We start from the raw sequence: 26,652 nt of genomic DNA on the forward strand, positions 1-26,652 counted from the left end.
CATTCAAATTGTTGTAGTCTGTCTAAATTATCGCTATGCTCTTATCGGTTGACATTATATTCGCACACCAAACGCAGAGACACATGATTTCAAAACGTTGTCTCACCTTTGACATCTAGCGTCATAAAGCACTTGCGTCATGCAATATTGAAAAATGACAGACAGATTTAAACATTTAGATAAACGCTCAAAAAACCATGAAGGAATTTAAATTGTATTACTTCTGACTTATGTAAAACTTGTATACGGCTGAAAAAGGACAAGCAAGTCCGAAACGTTTCGTCATTGACTCTTGGAGTAGAATAAATATTTATATTTTTAACAACCTTAATTGTTCGTTTTCGGCCTCAAATTACTTAATATTTAATTCAAAATTGGTTCTCTGACGTCGATATGTTTTGGACAAAGAACTTCTGACTTCTTAATAGTCCCGACCTAAACTCTCTCGATTACTGTGTGGATCGTAATCAAGAAACAAACCAATAAGTCCAGGCATCCTAACGTCCTCCGAGGCGCCAAGGCAGCGTTTCTGCCATAATCACGGCCATAAATCACGACCATTTAAAGACAGCGTGTTCGCGCTTTAGGGCCACGATCAAGGCGGTAATCAAGGCGCAAGGTAATTTTATATTGCGTAAGAAATCTCAGGAAGGATCCTTTAAATGAGATATAAAAGCATATTTTTGTATCTTTCATATTCTCTACAGTAAATAACTTTTTTTATAAAACATCATTTTTTGTCTGGATTTAAATGACGTACTCTGTATTAAATACTAGCACGAATGCCTATATCTAGTAGTGCATATATTTGATCTAAACATTCTCATTTAAATATTTTAAACATGTTGATCTAAAAAATCTAAAAAATATTTAGATTTTCCAAAATTTTTTTAAGTGTTTCTTAATAGTATGTTTTAATTCGTACAGAAATCTAAGAAATTTTTTAAAAAAGTTATAAAATTTAGAAATTGTGAGAAAAATTATGTAAAGAATTCTGAAAAAAAATTGTTCATTCTTATATCTTATTTTTTCAATCTTTTTAGGCAAATATACTTAATGTAATCTAAATAAATCGCCAAAAAAATAATACTTATTAAGCTACTTAGCAAATACATTTGCAAAAAGCCTTTTAAAGAGTAAAAAGAATAAGATATCGTATCGCAGCAGCACTTCCCAGCAAAAATCTCCCATGTCCTTAATTGCAAGTAGGATTAATGATATTAACAGTAGTAGCAGTAATAGTAATAGTGATAGTAGTAATGATAATGGTAGCAGTGTAATAATGGTAGCGGTAATAACAGTAGTAATAATGTTAGTCATAACAAAATTAGTAATAAAAATTGTGATAATATGAATGATATGCTAACGTTACGCTTCAAATATCCCATGTTCCTTTCACATAAAAAAAATAATGGAGAATTTAATCAAAAATTATATGAGATAATATTAATACTGCTAATATGATACTAATAGCACTAATAATTAATAATATCGTTGCTACTTATTTCTGAAATCGTGAAAATCAATAATATAAAAAAAGAAAATGCGCCTATAAGTCGAGTGTAGCTAGCTAGCTTTCTATGTAATTGTTATGCCGTTAGATGTCGAATAATCAGTCACGACTGTCTCAAAAATGAAACATGAAGAATCGAAGTGTCCATGAGCGTCACAAGTTGGTATGGATTAGTCAATTAAGTAACAAAATGTTCATGATAATTATTTACAAATGAATTACAGAAATTATATTGGTACAAAATGATATACAATAAAGAATAAATAAACAACTCGACAGACACTTCGAAAATACGTTCTGGACCAGGATGTGGAAGGATAATCAGGAAAAATAACAGGCAAAAAGTGTCAATAAGGTAGTAAGAAGGGTCTCTTTCAGGCAAGCACACAGGCAGGACTCGCGAAAGTATCTTGCGACTCGGACTGGCGACTCGCAGGCTATTCGCCTAGGGGGACTGACCTGGGTTACAATGGGGCTGTACTCGCTAGCCGTTGTACTGGCCGTAGACTTAATCGTTCCCGCATCGTCGACCACGGCAAACGCCGTAGGTCCATCCGAGGGTCTACAACTGCGTCTTCTTGCGTTTTCGTCTTTATCGCGTCCGAAATCGTACCGCTTCGCCTCGTGCCTATTACCGAAGACAATCTCGCTCTCGGTCTTTTCTCTCCTGGGCCCTGGAGCCCGACATACCGAGAAGTCCGTCAAGACCGGCTCCCCAGAGTTGGCACCTTTCTTACCAACGATACCGGCGACGCTTATCTCGCTGCCACGTCGATTGCCGCTGGAGAATATACTAGATCGCGAGGAGTCCGATTTTTGCAAATACGCCGAGTGTCTCGCAGATGGGAAGAAGTCCGAGTTCTCGCGGCGGAAAGCGCGCGCAAAAGCGCTCGATGCATTGCCCAGTTTTGAGTCACTTTCCTGCCGCCTGTGAATCGGTTTCAATTGTTGCTGTTGCTTTTGATGATGTTGCTCGTGTTTCCTTCGGGCTAACTGCTCCTGTCTCTTCAATGTTCTCTCGCTAGACGAGGAAGAGCGTTCCTCGTTGGATCCAGACTTGCTCGTCACCTGACCAGCTACCTCTTGCTGATGCTCCTGTTTCATTTTATCCAATTTTTCGTTAAAACCCTGAAAGAAGCGGGTAAAATCCCACTCCTTCAAGAGAAGCTGCTCGTCTATCTCTGAACGTCGGTTGCCGCTAGCTGTTGCACGATCGTCTGACATCTGACTAAGTTTCTAGAGTGTGCGTACGATGGCGAAGATAATGGTACGGTGACAGAGAAAAAAACAAGAAAAAGAAATGCGTGCGATAACAACGTGAAACAATGATTGTCGATAGTAGTAATGGCGATGTAGTGTAATGATACAATATAATAAGAAACGACTATATCCTTGCAATGACGCTAAATCTAAGTTAAAAGTGATAAAAATTTCGTGATTAATTTCAACATTAAATCACGACAAAAATTGAAAAGATGTAATACAGTTCATTGCAACTTCACTGCAGCAACATAGTCAATCTATACCAACATGTGATCGTCGTTCATATATGAATGTGCATGATGTATCGTACGACAGCGGCAAAAATACAGACACAAGGCAGTGCTCGCCATGGTGCTCGCTTGGAACATACAAAGTTCAGTCTTGACGAATACATGGAGCGAAACAGTAAAGGGAGCGAACAATAATAATGTTACTGATTTAGTCCTAAATGTCAGTTGACATACGTACATATTTACAAAAAGAATATTTAAAAAATAAAAAATAAAAATGCGTCGCAATTGCTCGCGTTCCCTTCTCTCTCTAACCATCCTCAAATCCATTCTCACAACAATTCGGGACAAAGAAATAATAAAAGTCACTGCATCAATCGCTGAACAATTACTGGTAAATTTAAGAAAAATGTTAAAATAATAAAACTTCAAAATAACAAATTGCAATTAATATTTTTAAATTTAATTTTTATACAGATTTAATTAAAATATTACTTTTTTACTTAAATGTGTAATTATATTAACTTGTTTTTTATTTGTTCATTAATTGATACAATAACCCTTTATTAAATTTTGACATATCAATGATCGTGAATGGTTGAATAAATTAGAGGGAGGAGAAAACACCTCAACTGCTATGCGTGAACTACTAAAACACAATTACATAAGATTTGTACATTACATACCAATGATATATATGAAAATTTCAAGTTTACCGAAATAAAATATATTTCAACTAAAAAAAAAAGTCTATGAATGTATATTTAAACTTGCATTGCAACAATAAGAGAGATACTCACTCGTTTCATGACTAGCGTACGATCTCCTGATTCTTCTTCGTCGGGAGTCGGTGGGAGCGGACGATTCGGTGCTCCTCCTGTAAAGATTAGATAAGGCCAAGGGTGTTAAATCACAGCGCGTAATAATATTACCCATACAACACAGGATCTTGCAGCAAATTACAATTTTATATATTACAATACAATGTTTCAGAATCATTACAAAAAATAGATATATAATATGATTTTAATAATGTTGCAACAATATTTTATGGTATATAATATTGTAACTATTTTATGGTAAAACGCTGAGCCATCATAACGCAAAAAATTAAGCACAAGATTATTAATTACATTGTTTTGAAAATGCTCTGCACTGTGTATGTGTGTGTGTGTGTGTGTGTGTGTGTGTGTGTGCGCGCGCGCGCGCGTGCGCGTGCGGTGTGCGCGCGTGCATGTGCTCGTGCGTGTGTGCGTACGCGTGCGTGTGTGTGTATACACACACGCACGCATACGTATATAAATTGTTAATGTAAAAATATATTATTAACAGCAGTGCATTGCAAATTTATTTAAATATTTTTAATTTTTGATATTTATATTTATATTTTACAGATTATTTATTCAAATTAAAAGCTTTAAGTATCATATTCAAATTAAAAACTTTAAGTATCATAACATTAAAGTATTATTAAATATATTAAACATATTATGTTGTAATATTGCTGCAGAACATTATATTGCAATATTTCTAAAAGCGGACATTTTATCATTGCTGCAATCTTCTAGCAATATTGTGACATTTTGCAACATTTTTGTAATGTTGCAACATAAAATATTTCTGTAAAAAATGTTTCTGCAATGTTTCCATGCAATATGGGTACAACGTTCCTAGAAAAAGACATTTTTCGTACCTTTCGGTTTGTCCTCGTGATGGGAATTTTGAGCGTTGTGCGAAGACGACGACGATGAATCCGATGACGGTCTGAAAGGAGAAAATTCGGGACTGCAACGATGGAAATAGAGATTGCAGCGAAACAACGTGACGGCGGATGAAGCACACATAATGCGTTGTTGATGTTGCGAGGCGAGGCGACCAAGACGACCATATGACGCGAAATGTCGAAGCGTGGGATAGGCGAGATGAAAGATGAAACGAAATGACATTAGTAAGATTAATATGATTACAACTTCTTGCTGTATTTAATGTATAGTAAAAGCATTAAATAAATGGCACAGTGTTGTATTATATTTATATAGTAGAAGAGAAAAGGGTATTATGGCTACTGTCAACAATATGGTTACCTCTATTATTTCCATTATCAGGTAACGTATTCTAACAATTGCTTATAAAGTTAACCGAGAAGGTTTCCGGATGGATGCCACGTGCGTGTTGGGCACTTTGCAAAGTGCCGGAAACCCTCTCAGTTAACAATAGCAATGGCCACAAAAGCCTCAAGACTGCTTATAAAGTTATTCGTTTAGTAACCTGTCATTTTTTAGTGATGCAAATATGCCAATACATAATGACAGACAATTGTTATAAGGCATTTTTACTTTTGAGCACTTCTAAACTTTTTCAAAGTACACTTTTAACCTTTAATTATATACACTTCCTCATTATTCTTAAATTTGAGTGTATTATCACACGAAAGTACATACACTCAAGTGTTTTTTTTTTTTATTTGACTTTTTATTCGGCCGTTTACATTTCGAGTTATACAAAATTAAAACAATAATATGTAATTTTGTTAATATTGTTTTTTAATAGAAATTTCTATATCAAAATATTTCTTCAATAAATCGATTGTCATTTTAAAGAGCGGTATTAAAAACATTAAAGACATCATTTCATGCTTATTGTTTAATGTTAAACAGGGATAAGATAATATTTTTAATGAAATTTCTAATGGTATTCTAAAGCTTCTGAACGCAGAAAAATTCTAAATCAGGAAAATTCTAAACAATAAAAAATTAAAAATATATAATTTTATAACAAGGTACTATGCTTTTTTTTTAAACTAAACTAATTTTTAAAAATTATTTTTATGGATAGCCATATTACAATCACTTTTCTTCCACCGATTATGCAGTGCATTAGATTTTTATAAATCACGTCCTAAATAATAAATATTTTATTACTTTAAGTTTAAAATCTGTCAAACAATACTCTGACGAATATAATCGTTCAAGATTCAATAGAAAATATTAATTACAAACAAAGTTATTCAATAAAATAAAAATGAGTACCATATTACCCTCTTCTCCTCTATCGTACAGAGAGAAGTTTCTTTTGGAATTTACCTTGAAAAATCATGGTGATCGTGGCAAAATGGATATCAACAAATTTTATTGTAATTTTAGTAAAATTTTAATAAAATTAAAATTTGATAAAATCGTAAAACAACATGGACATCAAAAAATTTTATTTATAGTTTTAAAGACGCGAAAAAAGTTTTTTTTTTTTTCATTTTTCCGCAAATTTTTTCGGTTTTTTTTTCTCAACGGGTAGAAAAATTTATTGGAAAAATTTTAAAAGTGTTGTACTATGGTAGTACCTCCTCAGTATCAAAAACTGTTCTACAATATAATTTCTTAACCCTAGCTCGTCACTTATTTTCAAGTCCATAGTTCTCCATATCCAATCTGTGAGACTGCTCGATTTTTCATCTTGTCACTTTCATTTTAATTAATATTTCAAAGCTTGTATTGTAAAAATTAAAAATATATAGTCTAAATAACATGTTCATTAGATAATAACAGGTCAAGAAAATGATTTAAAATAATTAAATCTATAATAATGTACAGAAAAAAGTAAACTATAAAATAAGTTCACACGAGTACACTTCAAAAGTTCACCGGATCAGAGTATGGCAAATTAGAGTTAAAAATCTGTGTTAAGAAGTAACTAGAAAATGGTTCGTATAAGATTATACTAATGCTTCTATTTTTAAGTTTCTGTCCATAAAAATTTTTTCATTCTATTTATGATAGTATAAATACGAGAGAAACAAGAAGCAAACCACAAAAATAAAGAAAAACAAATTTAATGTAATTTTTAAATTAAAACCTATGTCTCTTGATAATTACTAATATTTAAAATACAAAATAATTAACATAAATATTAATTTTAATTAGTCTTTAAACTAGTTGTTCCAATTACATTCGTTCTTACAATAGTTTGTTCAATAATTAATAATTATTGAACCTCAAGTGTAATATTGTAATATTCCAAATATGAATAAAAAAATTAGCTCAATTCCAACGCTATACGAGATGTATTATTTTAATAATACTGTAAAATTAACATGTCATTTACATAGCAAAAACAGCAATTTTTCGCAACAAAGCAATTTTTCAGAAAAAAAACCGGAATTTTTCTGGTTTTTCCAGCAATTTGAAAAGTGATTCTTTTTAAACTATAATTTTATTAAAATTTTAAAAAAATTATTAAATTTTTTAATCTCTACATTGTCTACGGCAAATTTAAAAAAAAAATTTCTCTGTGTACATATTATTTGTTTCTTAAATTTCTGGAAATAATTCAATAATGAAAATAAAACGCATTATAACTAATTCTTTACACAGAAATTGTGTGAATAGATTTTTTATCTGAAATTGAAAATTGTACAAAAAACATAGCAATCTTAAAAAAATAGTTTTACAGTTTATGTATATGAATTTTGATCAAATTCTGAACTTCTACTTCATTTTCAAAAGAAACCTTTTATGCAAATAAATATCAAGCTGTACCTACGATACTCTTTGTTGTTGAATTAATATTAAAGTTAATATTAATATCAATTAATTAATAACAGCATATATCTATCATTTGATAACCATATAAAATAAAAAAAATCTTACTTTTGAAATATTGAAGAAATTAATTTTTACAACTGCAGAGCTAAAAATAATTAAAAATAAATGGACATTATCTCATACATTAAATGAATAAAACATATCACTTTTAAAACTTATTTTCAAAAAAACTAACTTTGACAGTTTTAATGTTTCTCAATAAAATGAGCATTTTTATACATATAAAATAAAACATCTTAATTAGGAAATTCTATAAATGTACAGACCCTTGTAAGAAAATTTATAAAACAAAGTGTATTCTAAAAATATTTAACTTTGTTGAAAAATATGCAATTTATATTAAAAAAAAGAAAAAAAATCATAACATTGAATTGCAGTATAATAAAATAATTCATTGTATTTTTACACAATAAAATACACTCACTGGTTTATAGTGTTTAAAGAAAAACTAATCTACAAAACCGACAAAAATTGATGTATATATGTTTTTTAAATGATTCACATATTTTGATTGACCCAAGTAAAATATTCTTAATGTTGAAATATTACTTTATGAAACGACAAAGTTTACTTACAGCGGCTTAGGCGGGTCACTGGCCAGTAAAGTACCGTCGTTTCTCAAATTGTTTCCACCAGCATCCTCGAGATCATCATCGCTGTCACTCTCAATCGACAGTGCCTAGAACGATAAGACAATATATCGTATTTAGAACACTCTCGTCTGCATGACATTAATTTCTATATATCATGAGTACGTTTTTTTACCTCGAACTAGACGCAAGGCGATGTTTATATGTCTCATATAACAAGACAAAGAAAACGAAAGAAATAATATAACAAAAACATAAGGGAAGCAGGCATAAGTAAATTTTGCTGCTGAAATATCAATCGTGGATTACACACGGCTCCAATCGCTTACTTGATCAAGAATACTGGAGGATTGCGGCATCTGTTTGTTGTTCTGATCGTTACCACCTGCAGGCTGCACCGAATTCGAAGTAGACGAAGTTGCAGGACCTTTATGTTGCCTGTTCGGCCTTGGCGGGGCCTCGGGGCCCTGCGACACACCAAGCTCGATGAGTTGAGCAGCCAGTATCTCCATGTCCTACCACCCACACGCATACACGCACAACCCCGTTAGTCACAGTGTTCCGAGACCTCTGAGAACTTTTTTTGCTAGAAGCCACCACCAGATAGCCAACAGGCAGCCAAATAAGACGGAAAGGCGAGAAGAAACGTGAAGGAAGAAGGAAGAGGAAGAACGTAATGTTGTGCACTTAAGCGAAATGCTACCAACGCTCAAATCAAATTAATTAGAATTCCGAAAATTTATTGAGTAGTCAGATTTTCAAAGTACACTCTATTTGTTTTAAAGAAACAGATAATGTAAACATTGATTCAAAAATATCCTTCCTATCCGAGTTTTAAGTAAATTGAGTAATCGCATTCCTTAGCAATGGAATTTGATATTATTCTGTATGGATGAAAGTAATATTATAATATGCTCTTGATCTTCTCCATAGATTATTTAAAGTCATGAAAAAATTCTTGGCGTTATGAGTTTCAACACTTACGAACAGATTGAAAATTTATTCAGTTACTATTTCGATGACTTCCTCACCTAGTTAAAATGTTATAAAACTCTAATACAAAAAAATATTTATAACTCGAAAAAAACGTATCGGATTCATGTTTACATAACAATTCCTTCTTATACTTATGGAAATTCTTCAGTCTTGTCACATAATAGAAGAACTTAATCAAATTCTTTAATTTAAAATTAGAAAAGAAGAATAGTATTTATTCTCTTTTTGACTTATCAACGTATCTATTTAATATCAACTTATTATTATATCTCTTATTTGCTAGAACAATAACAACACAACTCAAAAAACAAAGAAAATTATTCAACAAGATACACAAATTGACACAAAAACCATTCTGTCTTTACTTGACATTCAGATATAAAGACAGAATGTGTTAACATCTCTTGCTGGAAAGTTCCCAGTTTTCTAAAAATTGAGTTTGAATGTTTTAAATTATTAAAACATTAAATCATTAAAATTAAATATAAATTAAAACAAAAATATTACTTTTAAACGCGATTTTAGCGTAATGTTTAATTGTAGTAAAAGGAACATTTTATCATAAATAAGAATTTAGTTCACTGAATGAAGATCATTAGCTCTTCATTCAGTGAACTAAATTCTCATCTATGATAAAATGAATCCTTTAAAATAATGTTTTCTGACACACTTTTCTGGCTCTTTTTAACACTCAATGCAAAATTGTATTGCGCGCCTCCTCCTCAGATCACCATTCGTAGTACCCTCCTTAGTGCCGATGGCGCCACAAGGTTTACAGTAAAATTTTTTCGGCTCGCTACCGCTCTGTGGTTCCCGTTCCGCGGGTTCCGGTCCTCTATCTTCATTCTTTTTCCTTGTGCCCAAGGAATAGCCACAAGGCGTGAACTGTGTATGAAAAATGGGACACAAACGAAAACTGTCCAGTCAAGAAGGAAAAGAGAATAGACTGGGAAAAAAGCTTAAGCGATTAGAAGAAAAGCTTAAAGAGCAAGAACGACTAGTTTGTCAATTACAAGAGAAACGTAAGTCTAACCTCACTTTTGTTACACTGCATATCCTGACGCAGACAAGTTTCTGCCGGAAAACAATGTTTTCCCACTGGCAGTGTCGCCGACCGGCTACCTCCGAGAGGACCGGCGGCAGCGATACGGCACACACGCGATCGCGGAGCGAGCTCGCTCGCCTCCGCGATCCTCGGCGCTCCGCTCGCCACGAGCAAGCGAACGCATATTACGCGCACTACGTGCGCTCGCAAAGGTGCAAGTCACCGTTATTAGTCGAGACGACTAATTTTAAATCCGTATGCGGACAAGTCTCCGCGGAAGAACAATGTTCTCCTACGGACACATAACCTATAACAGTGCAAGTCACTGTCCAATGGTCGAAACAACAAAATTGCACATCCGTACGCAGACAAGTCTCCGCTGGAAGGCAATGCTTTCCCACGGATGCATAACCAAAGGAGGTGCAAGCCACTATCCAATGGTCGAAACGAATAAATAGCCAACGGGTTATCCATTTCGTATTCAAATTGTTGCAGGTAATGGCAGTCGTTCCAGCCCGAGTTCTCGGTCGTCGAGAAGTTCGCGTGAAAATAAAACAGACAAAAGCCGTTCCCAAAGTCAATCTTACGATCAGTCACATAGTCGGGAATACACGCAGTCACCAGATCTTTACTCAATTCAGGACAGAGAGGAGAAGACACCTCCTCCCATAGAATCGACAGAAATCAGCGAAATTCCATCGACGCCTTCTAATAAAAAAGAAAAAGTTGCAACAACGGAGACTTTAACAATTCCGACTCTTACAGAGGAGGTACTCGAAGCCATGGGCAAGCGATTAGAGCCAAATAAGAAGCGTGGCCCATCAATTCACGCGGACATAGTGACTCGATGGGATGACATATTGCAAGAAGGTCTACCCATAGAAGATCGCAAGAAAATATACGAGAAATACCCTGTTCCGGAAAATTGCACCCAGTATGAGCCTCCTACACTCAATAAAGAAATAAAAGCATCTCTAGCAGAAGCCATCCTCGCTAGAGATAAGCGAATCGCGGAAAAACAAGAAAAGGTAACAGTATGCTTGGCAATACAAGAAAAGGTAACAGTATGCTTGGCAGCATTGGGCTCAATCCTGTCTAAGCTATCCATAAACGAGGCGGTCGAACGAGTTGAAATAATTCGAATCTTGAGCTATGTCACTCGTATGTTAATAGATTTACAACGAGACGAGACGCTCACTAGGCGCCTCATACTCATGGCAAACCTAAATCCGACTTTAAAGGAGACACTAGTTGCGACCAAGCTGGGAGAATGGCTTTTCGGGAGCGATCTAACAGAAACACTCAAGGCAGCAAAATCCTTAGAAAAGTCATCTAAGGATCTAAAGCCAGTCGCTAAGAATACTGCGACAACATCTCTAAGTAAGCCAAAAAACTCGAAGGGCCCACCCCACCTAAAGAAACAACAGACGGCGGCGGGGGGGCATCGAAGACCATTCACTCCAGCCGTAAGGAACTCCAGTCGTCACAGGTCATCGTCAGCGAGGTCATACCACAGCAGATACAGGAGACATCATCATCATTAATAGCAAGTATCATAGCAGGCGAAATCCTTTTCGCATATTTGGAAACGCCTTTTTACGGATAAAAAGGTCCTGGAATGGACAAAAGGCTACACCATTCCGTTTTGCGCCCAACCGATTCAAACAACTGAATTGGTGGAACCAAGCTGGTCAGATAAAGAAAAATCACAAATGAAAAAACAGATTAACGAGTTGCTGCAGAAAGGCGCAATCCAGCCATGCAAGAAATACGAGGATCAATTCCTTTCTAGAATATTCCTCGTCCCTAAACCAGATGGATCCAGTCGTTTCATTCTAAATTTGAAAAAACTAAACGAGTTTATAAAGACAGAACACTTTAAATTAGAAGACATTCGGACAGCCCGTGATCTCATACAGCCAAATTGCTTCATGGCCACAATAGACTTAAAAGACGCGTATTATCTCGTACCAATCGCAGAGACAAACAAGAAGTTTCTAAGAATTATTTTCGATAAACAAATATACGAATTCAATTGTTTACCGTTTGGGTTAAGCACTGCTCCATTTGTCTTCACCAAATTAATGAAGCCCCCAATAACTCGGTTACGAGAACACGGATTCACATCCGTTATTTATCTAGACGATATTCTTTTACTCGGAGAGTCAAAAGAAAAATGCACAAAAAACATACAGGAAACTCGTCTTTTATTAGAAAAATTAGGCTTTATAATAAATGATGACAAGAGTTATTTAGAACCAGCAACAAAACAAAAATTTCTAGGCTTTATTTTAAATTCAAATGAAATGAAAATAGAACTCCCAATAGAAAAGCGCGATAGGATACTTAAATTAATTAAAAACTTTAAAATAGGCTCGAGATACAAAATTCGCGAGTTTGCTTCACTAGTAGGTACTCTTAGCTCCTGTTGTTTGGCAACCAAATATGGCTGGGCACACATAAAAGACCTTGAACGCGAAAAATTCTTGGCCCTGAGGAACAATGCAGATAATTTCGAAGCACAGATGAAATTGACTCCTAGAGTAAACGATGATTTAATATGGTGGAAGAAAAATATTTCATATATTTTTAATCCCATATCGAGTCCAAAGTTCGTTACAGAGATCTTTTCCGACGCATCTCGGTCAGGCTGGGGAGCTAGCTGCAACAACGCTAAAACTCATGGATTTTGGAATAGTGAGGAACAACAACATCATATCAATTACTTAGAATTACAGGCAGCATTTTTTGGTCTAAAATGCTTTGCAAAAGACTTTAAGAATTGCGATATCTTACTTCGTATCGACAATATTACGGCTATCTCTTACATTAATCGAATGGGAGGAATACAATTCGAACACCTGAGCAAAGTAGCGAAAGAAATTTGGTCTTGGTGTGAACAACGCAATATATGGATCTTTGCTTCACATATTCGTTTAGAAGATAACATCATTGCAGACCAGGAGTCTAGGCGGATAGAGCCGGACATCGAGTATAGTCTTTCACAAAAGGCCTTTAAGCAATTATATATGAAATTTGGCAAACCGACTATTGATCTTTTTGCTACCAGAATTAACAACAAATGCTCGAAATACGTATCCTGGAAACAAGATCCTGGTTCTATTGCAATAGATGCTTTCACCATCGATTGGAACCACGAATTCTTTTATGCTTTCCCACCTTTTGCACTAATCCCAAAAGTTTTAAAAAAGATCCGTAATGATAACGCCAGAGGTATTCTAGTCATACCAAACTGGCCATCTCAAGCCTGGTTCCCCCAATGTATACAGATGTTTGAATCCAAACCTATTATATTTAAACCAAGTTTCAATCTCTTATCTTCTTCTAACAGAGCTCCTCATCCATTATGGTCCCAGCTTTCCCTGGTGGGCGGAATCTCATCGAACAGGCGTACCAGCTAAAAAATATGACGCCAGAAACAATCAAGATCTGCATCGCATCCTTGAGCACCTCTTCGCTTCGTCAATACGACTCAGCACTAAGAAAATGGTGGAAGTACTGCTACTTCACTGGAACATCAATTTTGTCCGCCGAGATTCTAGATGTTTTGCAATTCCTTACTAGCGAATTCCAAAACGGAGCTGCTTATGGCTCCATTAACACTCTCAGATCAGCAATAGCCTTAATTCTGGGACCACAGATAGGAGAGGATGCATCAATTAAACGTTTCTGCAAAGGCGTCTCTAAACTCAGACCAGCACAACCTAAATACGACACGACATGGGATCCCAAAATTGTCCTCGACTACATCTCACAATGGTCTCCAAACGAAAAAATTCCACTAGAATTTTTATCAAAGAAAGTCGCAGTACTACTGGCGTTAACGACGGGGCATAGGATTCAAACATTAGCAGCCATTAACATTCAAGATATTATTAAAAAAGAAAATCACATAGAAATTAAAATTCCCGCACAACTGAAGACATCTGGGCCTAAAAAGTTTCAACCAAATCTCATGTTACCTTTCTTTTTTGATGATCCTACTATATGCGCAGCTTCAGCACTGGAAACATATTTAAAACGCACCAGCCACCTTCGTAAAGACATTAACGATTTGTTCATCTCGGGGAAAAAACCATACAAGAACATCACAAGTCAATCCTTGAGTCGTTGGATAAAGGACGTTCTCCAAAAGAGTGGAGTAGATACGTCTACCTTCACTGCATATAGCACACGCCACGCGTCAACGTCCGCAGCAAAAAGGAAAGACGTCAATATTGATCTAATTAGAAAAACTGCCGGCTGGACCACATCCTCGCAGATGTTCGCAAAATTCTATGATCGTCAAATCGAAGAAGATCGTAGCATATACGAGGTGTGTTCAAAAAGTATCGCGAATTTTGAATTTTCGCGGGTTACGTATATTCGAATTTCGATCTTTTTGTGGCGTTATGTTGGTACTCATGTCTCTCACTTATGCCGACAAGCTCGGCCATTTTGAATGTTCACTTAATTGTTGACAGCTGCTTTGCTTGCACGTGTTTTGGATCGTCTTCGATTTTTACCTATTCAAAAAAATGGATCAAAGAACCTGTATCAAATTTTGTGTGAAAAACAAAATTAAGTGCGCGGATGCATTCCGAATGTTGACTGTGGCATACGGAGAAGCTACCTTGGACCGAAGCAACGTTTATCGGTGGTACAAAATGTTCTCAGAAGGCCGAGAAGATGTGAACGACGAAGAGCGTGCCGGACGCCCGAGCACTTCAACAACAGACGAAAAAATTAATGAAGTGGAGAAAATGGTATTGGCCAATCGTCGAATCACCGTTAGAGAAGTTGCTGAGGACCTAAACATATCGATTGGCTCGTGCCATTCGATTTTTATCAATGATTTGGGCATGAGACGGGTCGCCGCGAAATTCGTACCAAAATTGCTCAATTGCGACCAAAAACAGCATCGCATGAACATTGCTAATGAGATGTTGGACTCTGTCCGCGACGACCCAAATTTGCTCCAGAGGGTCATAACTGGTGACGAATCGTGGGTTTATGGTTATGACGTGGAAACCAAAGCTCAATCATCTCAATGGAAGCTGCCGCACGAACCAAGACCGAAAAAAGCGCGCCAAGTTCGGTCGAATGTGAAAGTTTTGCTGACAGTTTTCTTCGATTGCAGGGGCGTGGTGCATCATGAGTTCTTGCCACAGGGTAGAACGGTCAATAAGGAATATTACCTGCAAGTTATGCGCAATTTGCGCGAAGCAATCCGCCAGAAACGCCCGGATTTGTGGAAGAACAAAAATTGGCTTTTGCACCACGATAACGCCCCTGCTCACACATCGTTGATTGTGCGCGACTTTTTGGCCAAAAACAACACACTAATGATGCCGCAGCCACCGTATTCCCCAGATCTGGCCCCCTGTGACTTTTTCTTGTTCCCTAAACTGAAGAGGCCCATGAAAGGACGACGTTACGCTACGCTTGACGAGATAAAGACGGCATCGAAGGAGGAGCTGAACAAGATAAAAAAGAATGATTTTTTGAAGTGCTTCGAAGATTGGAAAAACCGTTGGCACAAGTGTATAATATCTCATGGGGATTACTTTGAAGGGGACAAAATAGATATTCATGAATAAATAAATAATTTTTGAAAAAACACAAAATTCGCGTGTGTGTTCAAAAATACTTTTTGAACACACCTCGTATGCTAAAACTATTTTAAAATAAAAAAAAAAATATTAATAATAATATTAATAATAAAGGTATTAAAGAAAAATAATATATACGTATATATATGCATATACATGTATATACATGTGTATAATAAATAGATCAACAAAAGGATATACACAGTTCACCGTGCTTGCCGTACACCTTTGAACATCTACGAATGGTGATCTGAGGAGGAGGCGCGCAATACAATTGATCGATTAAACGAACTTACCTTAAGTGAAGTTCTATCGCAATTGTATGAAGCGCCTCCTCCGAAAGATCACTCCCACCCTATTAAATTCCCATGCTAAAATCGCATAATCCCAACATAGCGTACGGCAATTCTTTAAAATAATGAAGATAGAGGACCGGAACCCGCGGAACGGGAACCACAGAGCGGTAGCGAGCCGAAAAAATTTTACTGTAAACCTTGTGGCGCCATCGGCACTAAGGAGGGTACTACGAATGGTGATCTTTCGGAGGAGGCGCTTCATACAATTGCGATAGAACTTCACTTAAGGTAAGTTCGTTTAATCGATCAATTTTCTTTTCTTATTTTTCTTTTCAATTTTAGAAGCTCAATTACATATTTCTACCAATAATAAAAATTCCAAAAATCCGTTCTTTTCTCGCACACAACTCAAAAATATAAATTTTTGAGTTATGGCATTATTCTAACAAATAAACAATATATAAAAATATAAATTAATAAACGAGTTAATGAGAGTCAAAACGCTATTGTAGGTGTGTGTCAATAATTCCGTGTTTATTAACAAACTACCATTAGAAAGATCCGAACGTTTCGACCTGGCTTTAGGTCATCTCTAACGAAAAATAAGAAACAGTAATCAAGACTTCCCCCGCATCAATGGCGTAGTCAAATGTACTTTTTGAACATCACATTCGAGTGATCATCCGAGTGAAATTGTCTTGAAATTAATAAGAAACGGGGAAAAATTTATGACAAAAAAACAAGATTAATCAATAAATAGATACAAAATTAAAACGTTATTAATAACACAATAACTTCAAACCTCTCGAAATCAAGCGTTGTAACAATACTTTTTGTCTGTATCACGTTTAAAGTATCATTTTAACTTTTTAAAGAGTTATACTCTTAAAAAAAAAAAATTACAGACACAGAATGCTTACATCATGCGTATCTATCATTATTAAAAAAATTGTAAAAAAATCAATACCTTTCAAATGTTATATAATTACGTTTTTACTTTGATTTTACTTTATTTATATAATTTTATATGACACAACTTCTTTTGGTTTGTTATTTTTCTGTTTTTATTTATTTATCTATTTATTATTCAGATATTTATAATTTGATCGCTTGACATTCTGTGTTCCGTTAAGTTAGTATGTTTCGGTTGGACTAGATTTAATGTAGTCAGTAAACAGTTTAACTTAAGACGAGAAGCACGTCTCGCTGCGGAGTGGAAATCTCTCGATTAGATACTTTTGACAGGATTGAAAATCACTATTCAAACCTTTACAAAAATCTTCATCAATTCCAATAGATAAGTCATTACATCAGTGTTAATAAAATTGTATGTCTATAATATAACACACATAAATTATATAAAGAAGTGTCAATTCCGTCGACACTGTGATAAAGACGTTACTACGTATTTGGCAAACCGTTGGTGACTTGACCGTTTATTGCGTTATGGACTGATGTCGGCTAAATAATTTTCAAAAATCTTTTATTTAATATGCTGAAGATGATTCCAAAGTGAGTCAAAACGTTCGTTTTTGTAATTTAAAATGAATCAATATTTTATATAATATTAATATTTGTGATTGCGCACTTATGCCCATGCTGACCCACATTTTCAATTTTTAATTGTTTAAAAAAAATTATATTATTGTCATTCCTATTAAAAAATATACTTATGTAACAAGGTGAATATGAGGTATTTTTGATTAACTCAAAGTGTCTGAAATTAAAAATTGATGTGTTTTATGGATGTATTTCGGATTCTGCGCAAAAGCCCCTTTTTCCATAGCACTATATAATATTCTAACTTTAGACAGAATATATGCAAGTAACATACGCAAACGGACCTGTTCGAACGTGTTTTGTCCGGTTTTTTTTTATGTAAGATTACTCACAAAAAATTTTACTCACACACAATGGTAGACCCTAACAAAACTTTGCTGCCGTACCGTTCAAATTCTAGTTGATCAATAAAATTGATCAACCATATCAATCAAAAAAAGAAATTTCAAACTTTTTTTACCTCCTGGTCCGAACCTCCTATCTCATTCCATTTTCACACAGCAAGTGTTCAAAACTTCAGATAGTCTCTTTATAACTCTCTTGTGTGTTTAAGGGTTAAAATTTTCATGTTGTAGCATCAATATTATCAATAGCAAAGAACTTTGCCCAAAATGATTCAAATTTAGTAGTGAATTACACACTAATAGAAGAATCATAGACTACAGATACCTAATATTCGTTGCCGAAAAAAGGGATATTATGTAAAAAAAATTGTTTCTTCATGTAATATATTTTAATGCTAATGCAACAAAAATGTTGTTAATTTCTCCTGCAAGCATTCTAATATCTTAATAAAAAGTTTCTTGCGTGTCCTAGATATTAGAGGTAAGCAAATCAAACATTTGTGAGTTGAATCAAATCAAATTTCCTTGATACAAATTAAATTTAAATCAAATTTTCTCAGATTTACATTATATGTTAATTTAAAAGTAAAATAAACTATTTTCAATAACGTTGTAGATTCTTTTCAGACAAGAAAATTGTAAAAATTTTAGAAAATTACAAAAAATAATGTACAAAGTAAAAATGTATAATAGATACTATAGAGTTTATAAACAAGTGTGTTGTACTGATAAATAAACATCTCGTATAAATTATGTTATTACCAAAATGTGATAATGTTTTAGTGTATTTTATTAGGAAAATATAATGGAGCCGTTTCAATATTTATAAATATTATAAAATCATAACACAAATACCAATAAATATCATAATATTAATAAATTGAAATAAGTTTACGAACTGCATTACCTATCGTATACATACATGTATTATAAGATTTAGAAACGGTAGAAAAGTTTCAGAAATTAATCATGTGCAAGAATTTATACGCGCAAATAAAATTGGTCGTGCAAAAGATATAGAAATAAAATAAAATGAACAATGAATTCAAAATCGAATCATCGACGATTCAAAATTCTCAAATTACACAAATTCAAATCTTTCAAATTCGATTCAAACTATTCGCACATCTCTACGAGATCAAGAAACACAGTAGTGTCTCGCGTCAAGTGATCTCTACACCGTAGTATAGTCATTATGTGTCGAGAATCGCAACATCCTATAGTTCTATATCTATTTATAGTATTTTTATAAGTACAATAATATACCTCAATTGCTTCCCCTCCTTCATCATCGTGTTCAATTGAAACATAAACATATGATGTTTGATTTACATGCTTTGATTGAATTCTTGCTTTAATAATCAAAGAAGCTTTTATAACAATATTGTAAAAATTTTAAATTATTATCGCAACTTATGTCAATAAAATAGTGTCCGTTGACTGCTAGATATTCTAATAAGATTTTGCCTGTTTTATCTAATATTTGCCAAGATTTATATACTGATCTTCTTCTGTAGTAAAGGAAAGTTTCTTTACGGTTTATATTAATAAAGTGAACTGTGTAGATCTACAATATAATTTAATCTTTGATGAGACTAAAGTTAGTTTATGGGTTTATAAAGTCGATCTAACATAAACTTAGCAATATTAACCATTTGTAGAATATCCAAAATAATGTCAAACTGGATCATATTATGAAGAACTGTAGCGATTTTAAAGTCTATTATTAGATAAGGCAATAACTAAATTTGCATACATGATCAAAACATTTAATGCAATTCTTAAGATGACTGTTTATAACCTCAACTATAAAACTAATTTTAGTAACTAATCAAAAATAACTAATACTTAAATTACTTAACTGACAAGTAAATCTATCCAAGCGTTACACTCCGATTTTGATAAACTTTGAATATATTGAAGAAAATCGGATCTTTCATTTCTGAGCTGATACTGTCAAAATGGTAAAGAATATAAAAAAAAGGTTTCATATAAAAGTTTTACGGCTTTCTATGTACCTACTTTATAACAATTCACTCAGATTTTTCGGAAATGTCATTTTTCTTGAAATCTTGGTTTTCCACTTTTCAAGAGCGTGTTTCAATCTCTCAATGGTCATATGGGCACAAATAAAAAAATATGTATGTTTTTAATTTTGATCTACATTACAACATACATTACAACATATTCAAAGCTTATCAAGATTAGAGTATTGTATAGATTTACTTATGCGTTTTCACTGAAAAAATCATTTTTGACATTTCTACCTCAAAATATTTGTTTTCCAAATAATTTACAACACCGGAAATCTCTATTTACAAATGTACCTCAATTTTCAAATAGAGATGTTACTTCCGTCATGTATTGCAAAACTTCTCTCATTATGACTGGATCGTTTTTATTTTCGCCTGAAAGGATTGCAAAACATCCATATAATGTAACATCTAATATTAAGAGCTACGCAAAAGAAGATTTAACCAAAATACGACATTTATGCTTACTTAAAGATGATCTTTGAAATGCATCTGTATGTTTCTCTGATATAAAGATATAACTCACGTCCAAAAATTTAAGCGGATTAATAACAATAAATGCTTAATACGTCAAGTTAGTATCTTAACCCTTAACCACATAAGTGGATCTGAAAAACCCCATATAAAGTTTCGAACGCTTGCTGTGTGAAGACGGAATGAAATAGGAGGTTCGGACCAAGACGTAAAAAAAGTTTAAAATCTTCTCTTTTAATTAATATGGTTGATCAACTTTTTTGGTCAACTAGAATTCAAACGGCACGACAGCAAAGTTTCGTTAGAATCAATGCGACCCATATAGTGTGTGAGTGAAACTTTTTTGTGAGTAATCTTATGTTAAAAAACTGGAAAAAATACGTTCAAGCAGGTCCGTTCGCGTATGTTACTCTGTCTAAAGTTAAAATACTATAGTGCCGTAAAAGAAAATATTTTGCATAGGATCCGAAATATATTATGAAACACATCAATTTTCAATTTTAGACACCTTGAGTTTATGAAAAATACCTCATATTTGCCTTGTTACGTAAGTATATTTTTTAATAGAAATGGCAGTGACATAATTTTTTTTTAAGTATGACTCTTTAGCTTTAAAATGTCGTATTTGAAAGTCCTTAAAAGTTTTTTGCAAAGATAGGATTTTTTTTTTTTTTTAATGGATTTTTAGACACCCAAAATACTTCGTATCCTCCTTGTTATGTAATTCTACTTTTTAAAAGAAATGACAATAACATAATTTTTTTTTAAGTATGATTTAAAAACCTAAACAAAAGGAGAAAGCGTTTTCAAAAAAATTGAAGATACAAAAAATTTTAAATGCCTTATGAGTAAGTTTAACGGGATGTTTTATCAAAGACCGTGTAACTCGAGTGTACGTGACTCATGTTCGCGAGATCAATAGTTCGAATCTCGATAAGTAAACTTTTTTTAATCATAATGCAATTTCTATATAACGTAATTACATGGAGTTTACACATTTTGCCTATTTATTTCACATCAAAAACAAGCAAATTTTTCCTCTTTTATCATAAACTTACAAAATTTGTTTTCAGAATTATCGCATATTAAAAATTACTTACAAAAATAAAATTATTGAATGATTTTTACATTTGGGAATATAAAAACATTATATAATAAATAATCTGACTCTTTAAGCAATTTAATAAATTCCAAAAAATAATCAATTTTTTTCACATCAATATTTATTAATATTGTAAAAAAATTTTTTAATAACAAATTACTATTGTTATTGCATAAATTTTATTAACTATTTTTTATTTTGGTAAATAGCAATGCCAAAATCATATTTGTTAAAAGATATATACAAACAAAAAATCATGTAACTCCTAACTACTTTAGCTCGAGAATTTTGAGGCAAATAAACCATATATTTCTAAATATATGGTTTATTGCCTCTATTCCTATTTCAGTATCGCCCTTTATACTACTAAAATGCCAACTCAAATGCAACACATTTAATAAAACGTTACATCAGGTATACTAAAGTACAGTTAATCAAAATTAAAATTAAATATGACACTGGATTAATAGTTTAATTTTTGTTCAATACAATTGACGATTATTTGCCATCTAAAAAACAAGAAATGTATGTACCTTTAACAAATATTTTCAACAGTTATAAAATATTTAAAATAAGTCCTTCTATTTAAACAAATTTTAATTTAAAAAAATATATATAAATAATTTTAAAATTACAATTCTTTTTCACACGTCACACATATTTATTCTTTCAAATTAAACAAATTGTGTTTATAACATTTTTCACATCTTGTGAAGAATCTTAGTCAGATGTTCGATTTCTGGTTAATCATTCTGCGTAGCATATCACTTGTTATAAATGTGGAACAAATTGATTATTTTTAATATAAGGAAATGCGGAGTAAAGTGGGACACGTTTTTTTTCCGTAAAAAAATTTTAAAAAATCAATTTTGTAAACTTGAGATGTCCATTCGATAGAAAATTTCATTAACTATCTATGCTCACGAAATTTCAAAATTATACTTTTTATTATATTTTTCTTCAAATTTTCCAAAAAGTGAGTTTTTGGCCATCTCAAAAAGTTGTGAGGTGAAGTGAGACACACTGTGGGGTAAAATGGGACACAATGATTTTTGGCAAAATTTGACCAAAAATTGAGAATCATCTGAAATAGAATTTGTAATGTTTATTTAATAATTAGAAAATAAAAATATATCAATAATAGGTAATTGCAAACCGAGGTATCAAGTACCAAAGTTGACGACTATTGAAGTTAGGATACATCTGTCATCGACGAGATGTAGCGACTTGAGAATGCGCTGTGATTATCATGTACGTGACCTTTAGCTTTAATAGCATGTCCCACTTCGCAACACAAAAAATGTCCCATTTCACCCCAAATCCAATGTTTCAAAATTATGACGTATCATCAAAAATATGTTAGCTTCGTATAAAAACTCTTTGCAACCAGAAAACTAAACAACAAACGAGAACTTTGCATATATTTACCTTCTTCAAATTGTAGGAAAGACTATTGGAAATAAAAACTTCATAAATGTCGGAAAAAACTTTTTCACAATAAAAATTGTAATTGTTATGAGAGCAGCAAAATATGCGTGCATGTTCACCAAAGACTAATCTAAAGTGGTTTGGCTTGACGCACAATAAATAACAGCTATTAGTTGCTCTCAAATTTCACTACGTATATCCTATAGTAGCATTGTCCCACTTCACCCCATGTGTCACTTCACCCCACATTCCCCTATACAATTAGTCATCAATATTATCAATGTTTATAGTTTAACGACATACGATAATAGAATCAATGACATCTCGAAACACCAACAAACGTGTTGTGTATGTAGATTCAAATATGTACAATCTAACAAAGAAAATACACTTAGACGATCAGAGTAAAAGCTTAATATAGTACAAGGCAAATGCTCAGGCAGAAGAACATTAAGAGGACATGTATTTATTACTAAAACAGCCAAACTTAAGAATGAATCAGTGCATTCTAGAATACAATCAATATTTATTTCTTTATTTAAGATTAACTAAATAACAAATTGCTCTACAAGATAGATGTTACAGTACACATCTATCACACGTTATTTATAAAATCAGCTTTTTCTATTACAATTCCCTTGATTAGTTTAATTTTGCTAATATTTATTTTAAAAGCTGTAAATTTATAAAATCGAACAATCATTATTCTTCATAAAATTATTAATAAACAAAATCACATCCTTATTTAAGATTCTCTAGGTTAAAAAAGTGTAGGAAAATCATCTGACTTTTTTATTCATATATTTTAACAAAAGAGCTTTTACCATCTTTAAAATAATCTGTAATAAACAAAATTTACGCAATAAAAACAATTTGTTATTTTAAAATATTTTCTTTACAACATTTATAAATAAAATGTAAAAAAAAATATAAAAAATCGTTATAATAATGATTTAAATATAACAACAAATGAAATTGTCACATTTTCATCACTAAAGTGACATCATATTTTTTTAAATAATATAATTTCCGAACATTTTATACTTTGATACAAAAATAATATAGTAAAACTTGATTTAATTCCAACAAAATTGTCTTTAAACTCCACGCATACATACAATCATGCAAATGTTATTTTTATTTATGTTTATATTTTGTTTGCGATTAAGTTAGTTAAGTCTCCTTTCTATGAAACTCAATGCTTTTGAAAAATTATATTTTAAGTTTAAAAAATATTCAAAACAACTTTTTAAACTCAGGAATGCATATACAGGGTGTCCGGGAACTAGGGAACTTACTGCTTTGACAACTTAAAGGAGATAAAAAGGGACAAAAAAGTCTTATACCATTTTGCGATATTCGTTATAACTATCGAATTATAAAATAAAACGTATGAGCCAATGTGCGGTGACGCCGCGCCATCGCGCCTAGCTCGTAGGCAAGAGCGCGCGGCGGGACAGATGACGCGTCGTTGTTTGAATTTGCACGGCGCGACGATTTGAATTTGCCGCAGCGCGTGTACATACGTTGCAAAAATCAAATGTGTTATTTATCAAATGTGTAAAAAGACGTTTTAGCTAAAATAACACATTTGTTTTTTGCAGTGTATGTACACGCGGTGCGGCAAATTCAGACCGTCGTGCCGTGCAAATTCAAACAACGACGCGTCATCTGTCCCGCCGCGCGCTCTTGCCTACGAGCTAGGCGCGGTGGCGCGGCGTCACCGCACATTGGCTCATACGTTTTATTTTATAATTCGATAATTATAGCGAATATCGCAAAATGGTATAAAACTTTTTTGTCCCTTTTTATCTCCTTTAAGTTGTCAAAGCAGTAAGTTCCCTAGTTCCCGGACACCCTGTATATTGATCATAAACTTTTTACATAAGTTTATTCTCAAAAAATTATTAAGTTCTTATATTATATAAAAATACTGGTGTACCTCTTTAACTTTCCTAATCTTTATTTTACAAAAAGTTATTAAAACAATCATTATTATTTGTTGCAAAATTATCAATAAGATTCAAGACCATGGCCTCGTGTGAATAAATCACAGTGAAACCAACATGATTTTTGCACTGATCGTCATTATTAAATCATCTGACCTACGCAAGCGTTAGCAGACAAGCAATTTGTTAATATACATATAAGAGAAAGAGAGCAATATAAAGTGTGCGTGTTATCTTACCTCTGGCTTCTTCGGTGGCAGCTACGGTAGGTGTGAACATAGAAAAAAAACAAAAACCGAATACATTCAAAGTTCGAGTGCTAGGAGCTTTTCTGTATACACGTTTGTCTATACGTAGAATGTATCAGTGTGTATATGCAACTGCGACAAAGACCGCGTGCAATGGATATGATAAAAATATATAATATATCGCAAGTGTATAAAAGAAAGAGAGAAAAAGAGAGAGAAATATAACAAAGTGAACCATGTGTTACATATACTTTAAAATATATGTATACTTGGATTGATAAGTACAAAATTTATAGGCAAAACTGCAACAAAAAGAAACTACAGCGTACGCCTTACTACAAATCTGGTCATCTATGCTTTGTTTATGTCTATTCATGATTGTCTTTATTAGCAAAATGTCATAGAGCGATTAAAGTAGGGTTGGCAAAATTTTATATTTTTTTAATAAAATCCATATCAGTGGTAAAAATCGGTATTTTCTGAAAAACCAGTAAAAACTGATCTTTTCTATTAAAAATAAAAAATTAGTAGAAAACAATTAGAATGTAGATTTATCGATTCAAAGAGATTTCCAATTTAAAATTTTATTCAAAATAAAATCCGTAATAGATTAGAAATCGTAATCGATTAGAAATCGATATAGCAAATAATTGAGTTCTTTGCAAATATAACACGAATTTATAAAATAAATGTTTCAGTGACCAGACATGTGCTTATATCCGAATACTTACAATAACAGAAAAACATTCAAAAATAATAATATGTTTTTGTGTAAAGATCAGAATATAAGTACTTGTCCGGTTACTAGGACATTTATATTATAGATAAAAATTTTTAATTCTATTATTATCGTTTTATTGATTAAAGTAAAAATTAATATAAAATTCAATAGAGGAGGTGGTATTATGGTGTTCGTTTACATTTTAATCAATAACACACTTTATTAATCATCAATATTTTATAAACTTAACGATTATATTCATCAAAATGTTTTTTAATATATTCTAGACTCAAAGTTATAAAATATTTATTACTTAGGACGTGATTTATGGAACAAAGAAGAACAAAAATAGTAATCACAAAAATAAATTTAAAACATTAATATTGTTTAAAAAGCACAATATTTTGTTACAAAATTATATATTTTTAGTTTTCCGTAATTTTTTCTACGTTCAGAAATATTAAAGATACCATTTTATAGTTGTTTAACGTTAAATAAGGATAAAATAATATCTCTAATGTTTCTGAACGCACCCTGTAGAATGGCAATCAATTTATTGAAGATTTATTTCGCTATAAAAATCTCGATAGTATCCATATTACCAGCACGTTTCTATGTTTACATAAACAAAGTGCTATTGAATAACCTTG

At 32.8% G+C, this 26,652-nt stretch overlaps 1 protein-coding gene across 15 annotated transcripts in view; it reads right to left on the reverse strand.

Moving 5' to 3' along the window:
- The window catches only part of LOC105202593 (serine/threonine-protein kinase mig-15), a 172,735-nt gene that overhangs the window by 55,525 nt on the left and 90,558 nt on the right, over nt 1-26,652 (reverse strand). For 2 of the 15 annotated variants that reach the window (XM_039453396.1, XM_039453393.1), the window contains exons 10-15: nt 25,273-25,293; nt 8,524-8,709; nt 8,180-8,283; nt 4,700-4,791; nt 3,807-3,883; nt 1,973-2,749 (exon numbers count right to left, since the gene is read on the reverse strand). In XM_039453396.1, the coding sequence (XP_039309330.1) occupies nt 1,973-2,749; nt 3,807-3,883; nt 4,700-4,791; nt 8,180-8,283; nt 8,524-8,709; nt 25,273-25,293 (1,257 nt within the window). The remainder of the gene's footprint in view (nt 1-1,972; nt 2,750-3,806; nt 3,884-4,699; nt 4,792-8,179; nt 8,284-8,523; nt 8,710-25,272; nt 25,294-26,652) is intronic. The other 13 variants (XM_039453408.1, XM_039453406.1, XM_039453398.1 and 10 more) reach the window with 12 other exon arrangements.

The sequence above is a fragment of the Solenopsis invicta genome, chromosome 9 (assembly GCF_016802725.1).
Source record: "Solenopsis invicta isolate M01_SB chromosome 9, UNIL_Sinv_3.0, whole genome shotgun sequence".
Lineage (NCBI taxonomy): Eukaryota > Metazoa > Arthropoda > Insecta > Hymenoptera > Formicidae > Solenopsis > Solenopsis invicta.